The sequence below is a fragment of the Polistes fuscatus genome, unplaced genomic scaffold (genome assembly GCF_010416935.1).
Source record: "Polistes fuscatus isolate 324 unplaced genomic scaffold, CU_Pfus_HIC Scaffold21, whole genome shotgun sequence".
Classification (NCBI taxonomy): domain Eukaryota; kingdom Metazoa; phylum Arthropoda; class Insecta; order Hymenoptera; family Vespidae; genus Polistes; species Polistes fuscatus.
This window is the reverse complement of record NW_025113098.1, coordinates 2,246,957-2,258,651: the sequence shown is the minus strand read 5'-3', so window position 1 is coordinate 2,258,651 and position 11,695 is coordinate 2,246,957. Positions and strand designations below refer to the sequence as shown.

Below are 11,695 nucleotides of genomic sequence, written 5' to 3'. Positions count from 1 at the left end.
TGATTTGTGAAATTATTATTTAATGATGATGTTGCTCGCAAAGAATCACTATTGTTTAAAGCTTCGTTCGTATAGACTCGTGAGATAGTATTTAACACTCATAATATCATTGACAAACAACGCAACACAGCAGCCTTCTGGGACCCCAGTGAGAAGAAAGCTTCTTTGCATATTTACAATATATATATATATATTGACGGTCGGCATTGTTAATTCTTTACGCTCGGCTTCTTTTATTTTTTTTCTCTTACACCATTTTCGATCTGAACTTCACTGGGGTTTGCATATCATCCCCTGATACCACACCTCCCTTAGTTTTATCATTATACTATTATTATATATATATTACCATTATATGTTCATATTAACTAATTTTTTCATTGCATAATAGACCCACTTATTTTGGCTTTTATGCAATTAAGCACGACCGTCATTTATAAGTCATATATATTTTTATTTTAACGTTTCAATATTTGGAACTAAATCTAACAAAAGTTATTTTTAAAAATATTAGGCAAAATTTTACATTATAATAGATTAAAGGATATAATTCTATTTCTATCAAAAAAAAAAAAAATGTCTTTTCTTTTCCTTTATGATGACTATATAAGATAATACCTGACGGTTATGGTCGTGACTAAAAAAAAAAAAAGAAAAAAAAATATTAGAGGTACTGCTAGTCATAAGCTTTTAAAACCTCAATATATTTAAATGAACATATACCTATTTATAACTAAAATGTACATATATACAGTAATATGATGATAAAAACGCAAACGATCATATATAATAACTTATATATATATAATATTATGAATGTAACTGTGATCATAGTAAATAGGTGCATAAGTTGATTGATGCGAATGTTCGAAACAAAAACAAAACAAAACAACAAAAAAAAACAAAATACATCGTTTGATTTTTTATGTAATTTTAATATTTCAATCACGTCCAATCATCGTAAAAAAAAAACATCAAATATTATTGGTTTTATTTAGCATATAAATTATTACCGTGTCGTGCGCTTTTGAATCGCAATAATCACATTTTTTTACTTGCTTCATGTATTTCTTAGTATGTGAAAGCATACAGTGTATTGAAATAAAATCTATTATAATATATGACATATATATATCACTGTACATTTCTTCGCGCAGTGATAACGTTCCCTATAATAACATATTTTAAAGATATTAATAAGTATTATCATATAAATATAGAGAGAGCAATTGATAATAATGATAATATATGATAAAACAAGAGACAACAAATAATTATGTAATAAGTTTCCACTACCGAAGGAATTATCATTTTATGCAGAAATGATGTAACATTTTTTTTCTTTTTTTAATATTGTTACGTTTTGTATTTTTTTGTCATCGTATTATAAAGAAAATTAATATGTCCTAATAGAATTTGTTGAAAACAAATTTTTCGTTCGTTTAATAAAACAATATTATGAATACTGTATCTTTACATTTTACAAAAAGATAAAACAAGTTGCTTGAAACATATCTGCCTCATACCATTTTAACAGCATTATTCGTAAAATAATAAACTGTGTATGTTTGTATATGTATATATAAATAAAATATCCATGTTTATAATATTACATATCTATTTAATATGCTCCAACCTGTAATCAATTTTGTATTTCTTTCTAAATTAATAGAATAAAAATTTAGCTTTTCACTTTTATTCAATATAGTTTTTAAAACATAATAAATCAAAATTATAATCTTTAGTTAATGTTATTAAAAGCTTACACATATATTATATACTATAATTTATATGAAAAAAGAGAAGAAAAAAAAACATGTATTATAAAAACATATAAGTGCTTATTAGATTAATCGATATTTTCATTTTGTTTTTTTTTTTCGTTTTATATACGATTTACAATTTCACATTCAGACACAAACACATTAATATGTTGGAATAAGTTTCGTTTAAATCTTAAAATGTTGAGTTAAAATGTAGACTTATTAATTTCTTTTTGTACTCAAATATTTCTGATCAGGTCTTTATAACACGTAGTAGGTCTTATTATAACTTTATAACATATTTTCATCTTGAAGACAGTTACATTCAGTGTGCGTAGGAACATTCTATTGCTATAAATCATATTAATTCTATTGATAAATAAGTCATTATTTTTTTTTTTTTATATTAGTAGCCTTAATTCGTTTACATATTATTAAATCTTATATACAATAGGTCTACAGAAAACTGATTACAGAATACGCCCGTAGTATATTTTCTATTATATGTAATTAATTTTAATATTATACAAGAGTTAAATATCAAAATTTCAATTCAATTATTTTATGAAAATAAAACTAATAAATCGCTCATGCGTGTGTGTGTATGTATGTATGTATGTATGTACTGTACCTATGCGTTAAAACAAATAATCTTTAATGAATAATAACAGAAGTACCTGGAAGCATTGTGTAATAATTCTGATTTAACATGATCTAGGGGGGGTCCCCTATTATATACATATTAATTTAAATTCATAATGAGAAAGTTTTTATTGTAACCAATGTTATGAATTTCTTACTATTTATTTTAATATAAATTTTCGTTTATTGATAACAATGCAATAACTATCCGTTGTATATTTTCTATACATTCATGTGTATTATTCCATTGAATATTAAAAAATTATACAACCCTACATATTTATATTTTTGCATATTTGATCGTGAGTATTAATAAAAAATAGAGAAATTTTACATAAAATATACAAGAATTGTTTCAGATTAAAAATTGTATTTTCAATATATGTATACCGATGTTGTTATATTGACTGGAATGCTTTTGAGGTACTGTTAAGAATCGTGAACTAATGTTAAGACTATTTATAGAATTTAGTACAATCATATATATATATATGCTGATTATGTTAGGTATAAATTTGTAAATATATTAACTTTTTTTTATTAATATTACTTTTTCTATCATAAATTACTAAAACCAATGAATTATATTTTATAATTATGTGTAAAATTTTATATATAAAAGAATGAAAATAATTGTATTTAAATATTTTATAGGGAAACACATAAAGGAACCAAGTTATATCTATGGCTTTTTTCTTAGTGTAAAAAAACCGTAGTTCTTTATAACAGTAGATACTATTTTAATAAAACAGTGATAATGAGTTGTTTCAATAACTTATTATCCACACTTGATTAATTCTAATAAAAAAAAAAAAAAAAGGAAATAAAAGTTACATAAGACAATGATTTTATAATTAATATATCTATCTACTATTCGATATGTAGAAGTCCAAATATTTCGTTATAATTCTAATGTGTTTTTTTTTGTTTTTCCTTTTTTATAATAAAACTTAACTAATGACATTAATCTTCTTGTTTTTTTAATTATAAAATTCTTGCGAATTTCAAATCTAATAACCACACGTTTTATTTTATTTTATTTTAAGAAGAAAATGAATATTTTATATCAAAAGTTTCAACGTATTGTTAACTTATATGCATGCACACAAATATGTACCTATATATATATAAACATTTCTTTTTTTCAGCAATTATAATAATCCCTTTATATAACCGGATTTTAATGGCAGTATGAGTAATCAAAGATTTACCACCGGTTTGTGTTAACAATATATAATAAAGATATTGAAAGTATATGCTCCTGTGATTTTTTGTGTATGTATTACTTAAGTACAAATAAATACATAAACATATGCAATTTTATGCGTATATATCATCATCTTTTGGCACTACTCAAGTCTGTTAATAAAGAAGAAAAAGATTATTATTATTATTATTATCCTCTTGCTTGTTCCGTTAATGACTAGAAATTGTAAAAAATCGTACAGAATATTATTAGGCCCTTTTTATGCACAATGGGTAAATACATCCAATGCACATACATTTTTTTTTATTATCACAGTCTAAGGGATGCCTACATTAACTGTGATATTATTACTTTGATCAATCTTTTATTTTATATCACTAATAAAATTGTATGTTTTTTTTTTTTTTTTTTACATAAACTATATTATAGCCGAACTGTTTTATTTATTTTACGTTTTTAATAAACATTATCTTATAATTGTATGTATTGCGTGTGCATATATAAAGTAATAAAAAGATCGTGCACAGAACAAGTAAGAGAGATTTTTTAATAAAAAAAAACAAGAAAAAAAGAAAACTTGTTAATTTCTTAGCTCGAATAATTCTTGATTGTTTAAAGAAAAGCTAATAATCAAATCTATTTGTTTATTCGTAATACATTTAACTCAGGAAAAGTCATTTTAAGAGCAGATAAAGTATATATAGGCATAACATCATTTCATTACTGTTATTTATAATTCCTTATACTTTTTTTTTTTACAAATATGTTACTTATATATGATATTATTAACTACACATTTACATTTTTTTTTCTTTTCATTTATTTATTTATTTATTTTAATTGATGCAGACTGAGTAAGCACTACTTTTAAATTACATTAAATGTAATGTCTCATCCTGAGTTAAAGAACAAGTCGAATAAACATTTTTTTTCTAAACTCCCACGATATTTCAAAGCATATAATATTGAACATTGTAATATTTACCAGTCTCTTTAATATGACTAAATGAAAAATGCTTTTAATTGCATTGTATATATTGATTCAGTATTTCAATTGTTCAAATAGATTTGTTTGTCTTTCCTTTCTTCTTCTTCTTCTTCAAATATTTAAATTATTAGAAATTTGCAATTATTCTTTTTGAATGTGTAAAAACATCATTAAAAGCGCAATAGAAATTGTATATAAGACAGAGCATTTTATTGTACTTACATATCTATGATTGAATTAATATTTTATATGATAAAAATAATTGATAAAATCAAAAGATTATATAATTCGTAAAATAAGCAAGAATTTTACTACCAATGCGAGTAAATTAAACAAAAATAAAAGCATATTAGAAAACAATGCGTAATGAATTATTTTTGTTTTTTCTTCTTTCTTTTTTCTTTTCTTTTGATATTAATAATTATTCGTCGAATTTTTATTCACATAATCGCAAAAAGAAAAATATTTTATACGTAAATAAAAAACGTAACACTTAACATTCGTATTAAATTCAAACAAACTATTTCGCATCTGATTAAAGTCATGACAAAATTACCATGGAAAAAGTGTGCATTTAAATTTTATAAATGAATATAGCCAAATTGATAAATAACACATATTGTGCAACGATATTAATAAATTCCTTGTGGCTTCCAATCGAATAATTCGACTGTATCTACCAGGTACTTTGTAATAAGATTTTTATATCAAATTTTTACAATACACATTAAAAGAATGCTTTTCCACTGTCAAAGTTTCTGTTTGTTTCTATTTTTATTCATATTATAATGTCAAAATGATTATTATGTAACGATCATTGATGAGAAATGCCAGTTCTTCTAGTTCATGAGTTAAGAAGTTGATGATTCAAAACGAAATTTGCACCAACATTTGATTGCAATATAACATACAAACCATAGTCAGAAGAGAAATATGTAGTATTGTGTTTATTCACAAATAATGTAATTCATAATGTAATATAATTCTACATATTCTTTGCTTATCTATATATTATATCCAAGTCAATAAAAATTGTACCCTATATTATTAAAAGTTAATAATTACCACCACTTTACTGGTACAATATTTGTGTTATTTCATAAAAATTATTTAACGTATTTCTGCAATAAAATTTGTCACGTATCATAGATGCCATATCATGTACAGTTTTATACAGCTGCTCTTGAGATAATTTGGAGATATTAACGAAGTTCTTAATTAATCTTATTAATATGATATAATTCATAAATTCGTTTGGTGTTATTATAAACATAATTGTGTTATAATTTCATTATACTCATGATCAGTTGATTCATTATTTTTATGAATAATACGTGTATATAAATTCACTAACAGATATAATATAATTTAAATAGTAAATATCTAATCGCGTTGTTTTCATATATGACATAGTTCTTTTTCACGTAGAGAAAAGAATCCAGAGAAAAAATTAAACTAAACATCTATTCTTTATTACGTTTCTGCATATCTATATTCCATAAATTCATAATTTCAAACATTTTTTTTCTCCAAATTTCTCATAGAGTATTAATATTATATCTACAGCAATGAGTATAGTCAAGCGTATCATAATACACATTGTAACAAATACGATTTTGTTTAAATTTTGGTTTGCATTCAGAAATTCTTGATTGTAATGCTTGAAAAAGTTAAAGTTCACAAATATCAAAATAACTTTAGTCAATTTAAAACATATGAAAATTTTATCTCATGATATTCATATTTTATAATAGATATATTATATGGTCATGCATTTGATCAGTCATCTTTATTTCTGTTCCAAATATAATGACATATAATATACTACATAATTAAACTCTTATACTTGAATTTATCATCAAACTTAATACACAATGCAGTTCTGTTGCACCTGTACTGATGTAATTTTTATATCAAACATAAAATCTGGCTTAACAAATATATCTCTTAATAATACTCTTCTAAACATTGTTTTATATCGAACATTCGATTTAAATTAATGGAATATATTTGACGTTTAAATTCATCAAAGTTACTATTATATATATATATATATATGTAATAGTATATATATATATATATATATATATATAAATATATGTATATATATATATGTAATAGTATATATATATATATATATATATATAAATATATATGTATATATGTATATATATATATATATATGTAATAGTATATATATATATATATATGTATATATAAACATATCAGAGTCAACAATTACATACATGTCAACCTTCAAACTTGTATTTTTTCTAAAGATATTTTCTAAAGTTCATTGACTTTCGAAAATAAATAAAAAAGATTTTATTTAAATAAATAATTTATTGTAGAAATTATACCAAAAATTACTCTGATATATTTGTATTAAGATGTCTTTAAAAAAAGAAAATCTTGTTTTATAAAATAGATATAAATAAGATTACAGAATAGACACAATGTTTCGTTATACAGGTACAACTGTGCATTTGTTTCAATGTATGTATCACTCTTCTATATGTACAAGCAACCAACGGTTTTGTTATTTTATGTATTTCACAGATTTTAATGTAAAATGTATGCTGAAAATACTGTTAAATATATAATTATTCTGATTAAAACAATACACCTATTGTACAAACAGAAAAAAAGAATCATTTTCCATATGTTTTACAATGAAAAGTCAAATATGTAACCAAGCTGCATGCAATAAAAAACAAAAAAATTAGAAATAAAAAAAAAAAATAATAATAATAATAATAATAAAACAAAAAATATACCATATAATGTCTACACAGTCAAAAAAATAAAAACTCATACAAAAAAAAAAAAGAAACGAAAATACTAACAGTTTGAAAGTTGTTAATTTGTATAAATTGTTCTTTTTTTATCAACAAATCTTAATGTAATAAATTATAAATTATGATCTAAATGTCTATATTCTAGATTTAAAAATGTTAGAAATATATTAGTAGATAAAAAAATAATATAATCCATAAATTCTGATGATTAAAAAATGCTCATGCATTTGATGTTCTGGCATTTCCCACATATGTACATGAAAAAATTATGATACAGGAAATGGTTGTGCAATTTAACTAAAACTATAATACATATATACTAACTACATACTAGACTCCTTAGTGCTGATAGATTCGTTGGTATTATCAACGCGAATTAATGTAGATGAATTTAAAACAAGTGTCCTACTCAATGTAGCCACTCGCTCCATTACACAAGAAGCCGAGAGACGTGCCTCGGCATCATGATCCCAACATTCCTCCATTGTATCACAAATTGATAGAAGTCCCTATGAAAACAAAAGGTATTTAAGATAATGATAATAGATATAAGACAAAATATATATATATAAAAATATATTTAAATCAATTCACCGGATGTTTACGCCATGTTTCTAAAATAAGTGGCCTTTCTTTTTTATGTACTACACTTTCTTGCATGTCTTCTAATGTAGGATGAAGACCAACTTCATCTTCAAATGGTAATCTATATTCCCCAATTGGTCCCTGTGTAGGAAACATAAATTATATTTTTATTATTAAACTTTTATATATACCCTCTCTTTCTCTTTCTTTAAATTAATCTTACATCTTGCACAGTACATCGTGAAGCTAATTCCCATAGTACAAGCCCACATGCATACATATCGATTCGCAAAAATGAATCCCTGGTAAAATTGATTGCCCCTTCTAAAACTTCAGGAGCCATATACCTTCTTGTTCCAACCTATGTTAACAATAATTAATAAAAAAAAAGTATATATTTTCGTACATATTAAAAAGTAAACAATTGTATGTTAGCTATTTACCTGTCCATGTGTGTCACCGCAAGGCTTTCCAGGGTGGAATATTAATGCTAAGCCAAAATCGGCTATACACGCATTCATATCTGCTTTAAGAAGCACATTTTTGGACTTGAAGTCTCTATGAGCAACAGCTGGCTTATAACCATCGACTTTATTAGCTGGTATCTCCTCGTGCAGATGCATCAATCCCCTATTGTATATATATATATATATAAATATAAATAAATAGATAGTGTATAAAATAATTAAAGATAATGATTATTAATAAATAATAATTACCGTGCCATTGATTCTGCAATTCTGCACATTTCAGGCCATGTTACAACATTAGCTTTAAGATAATCGCATAAAGAACCTTTCTCGTGGTATGCAGTTATTAACCAAAATTCAGCTTGCAAATTATCACCTCTTTTTTCAACACCTATAAAACGCAATATGTCCTCATGATCCATATGCGCAAGTCTAAATATCTCTTGTTCCGTTTGCCAAGATTGCTTATCTTGCATGGGAAAAACTTTAACAGCAACAATTTCATTTTTCAATTGTGCTTTCCAAACAGCTCCAAATCTTCCTCGAGCTTTTATTTCAAGAAGTTGAATTGGGCGTAATCCTAAATTAGGAGATGGCTGGGGTAAAGGTAATGGTTCTAACGTTGGCACCTAATAATCAAAGAAATTGCTATATTTATTAATCATTATTTCGTTATTTAAATGATCAATTTGTATATAAAATAAATAAAATATGCATATATTATTTAGAGCTATTTATATAAACTAAACTATTATTCTATTTTTATACAAACCTCATTGAAGTATCCCATTTTTTTACGACGATAGCACCAATATACAATGGATGCAATTATTATAATAAGGAGCATAGGAATTGATATGGATAAAGTAAGTGTTATTATTTTTTGTTCAGTATTTGGAACAGGTTCGTACTCTGAAAATATTTCATTATTAGATACTTTCATATTTAATCAAATAAAATAAGATTGTAATTGATATATTTTTTTTTCTTTTCACAAAACTCATTACCGTGAACAACAGGGGGAGGTAGAGTAGGTTGCGGATCCCATGTAAAATTTTGGTTACACATATTATCATCGCAACAACAGAAAAACAATTTATTTTGCCTATCTGCATTTTTTTCAACACATTTTGGCTTGTCGTAACATTCTTTACTATCTAAGAAACAACCCTATAATAATAGAGAATATAATTTTACATTTAAAAAATGAAAACAAATATTTAAGACAAATATTTAAAAAATAAGATACATATGAAAAAGAATAGTTCGTGCAAGCAAACCTTCAATTTAATTATAGTCTTTTGGGTTTCAGTGTCAATATGCCATAGCACATAGCAATGATTACGCTTATCTGGGTCATGCGGGCCACATTCCTCCTTTCCTGAACATCCTTGTTGACTTTCCGTGCACATAGTTTCATTGTAAAATTCACAAAATTTAGAACCCTTAACATCATGTCCTAAAGCAACACCTATAATAAATGTCACTTTAGAAAAGATATTTGTATGTAAAAATGTTTACATATTGATAATATATATATTTACGAACTCTTATACGAAGTAAATATTATTGTAATGTTAATATGCATAATCTTACAGAATGTTTTTTTCATATATATAACTAATATTGTTCAAAGTTTCACATTTAAAATTTAACTGATTAATCTGTATATACATACGATCCATAAAGAACAATAATCAAATGTTATGACAAAGTTTAATAATAATTGATATTTTATACTGTGTATGTTGATGCTAAATCTAAGTTAACTTAAATACTTGTTATCACAGAAGAATATAACTAAAATAATAATTGTTTGTATTTATATATCAAGCATGAAACTTGATGGGAAGTAATACATTACATATACTCATAGATACATAAACAATTCCTTTTACTAACATAATAATGAAATCAACAGAATCCTTTGAACATATTATGTTAAAATATCAATTAAAATAATAACTACAAGTGTTAGACTGAAATGATACAATGGTCAATTACCTAATAATCCTAGGAAAAGGTATGGCAGTATCGTCACATATGCGGACATCGTGAATGGATCGTAAAAGCATACCAGTAATTTTGAGTCTATTAGCTATTAAGCAAATTGTAGTAATTCATCCACCGACACATCTCTCTTCCTCCCCCTCCCACCTTTATATCGAAACGCGCACAGCATGAATTCATGTCATTTTCACTGTTAAATCACTTATATTCTCGTAACCTTTAGAGAAGAAATAAGTACAAAGTTTTCCTTGGCACCTTATTTGATTTCATAAACGTATACACGTTTAGCACGAATTCTTCAATACAAATTAAAATAAGATTCTCATATCGTATTATTACAAAAATACACGGCGGACGCACTGAGCAAATTGACTATGAACCATAAACTATGTGATCAAACAGTAATAGCGATCGTGATCAGTGTTGTCAGAAAAGACGTCTATTAGATTTCATCCCCTCTACTGAACTAATAATAATCCTTGATTGGTCAAGAGTAACAATTACTAGAATATTTTTTCATTTGGTAATAAACGCGAAATAACTTCTTTTAGACTACCATTAGATATTACAAATCCAAAATAAACACCTGTCTTTTTAAAAAATATAATAACACACTATTACAATATTTACAAATTCAAAAGATCATGTTTTTAGCATCGAAAAATCTAGGGTTAAATGTTTATCCGATCAGAGACAAACTTTCAACCACTAAACAGACCAATGACGAAGAATCTTTTAAGGATGTTATACTACCAGTAACAATAAATAATTCCAATCTATTTTAACTAGAAACATTTACTAGGAACTTTTTAGATAGCGTAACAATCGAAATATTCCATGAATTATGAAGCAAATTATATAAGAGGACTTTAAACTTATGACATTTGTGCCATAGATTATCGACATTATCTATGTAAATCCTAAATTTCTCTGAAAATTAAAAAAATTAAAAAATTAACGTAACCACATATCTAAAACAAATAATAGCATCCAGTAAAAGGCCAAAAACATAACGGTACATACAAAAATAAAGAAGGACATAGAAGCTCACAAGTCCACTTTTCGCGTAACAAAAATTACCTTGGATAGTACCCTGACCACCAGTGGGCGAGAATAGGTACGCGATGACGGTATAATAATAATATCAAAGAATATAGTATTCTTTGATAGTATATGTTAGTATATAATATATTCTTTAATAGTACATATAGTTTAATTATATTATAATAAAA

General features: G+C 25.0%; 1 protein-coding gene across 1 annotated transcript; it reads right to left on the bottom strand.

Annotated features, from left to right (window-relative positions):
• Nucleotides 1–7,540: 7,540 nt before the first annotated feature.
• Nucleotides 7,541–11,014, bottom strand: LOC122517738 (activin receptor type-2A). The gene is made up of 9 exons (XM_043636277.1): nucleotides 10,458–11,014; nucleotides 9,734–9,924; nucleotides 9,461–9,623; nucleotides 9,226–9,365; nucleotides 8,703–9,082; nucleotides 8,427–8,613; nucleotides 8,207–8,344; nucleotides 7,993–8,124; nucleotides 7,541–7,907 (listed from the first exon to the last, which is right to left on the bottom strand). Exons 1-9 carry the CDS (start codon nucleotides 10,504–10,506, stop codon nucleotides 7,722–7,724), a joined length of 1,566 nt encoding a protein of 521 aa, XP_043492212.1. The 5' UTR covers nucleotides 10,507–11,014; the 3' UTR covers nucleotides 7,541–7,721.
• Nucleotides 11,015–11,695: the final 681 nt, after the last annotated feature.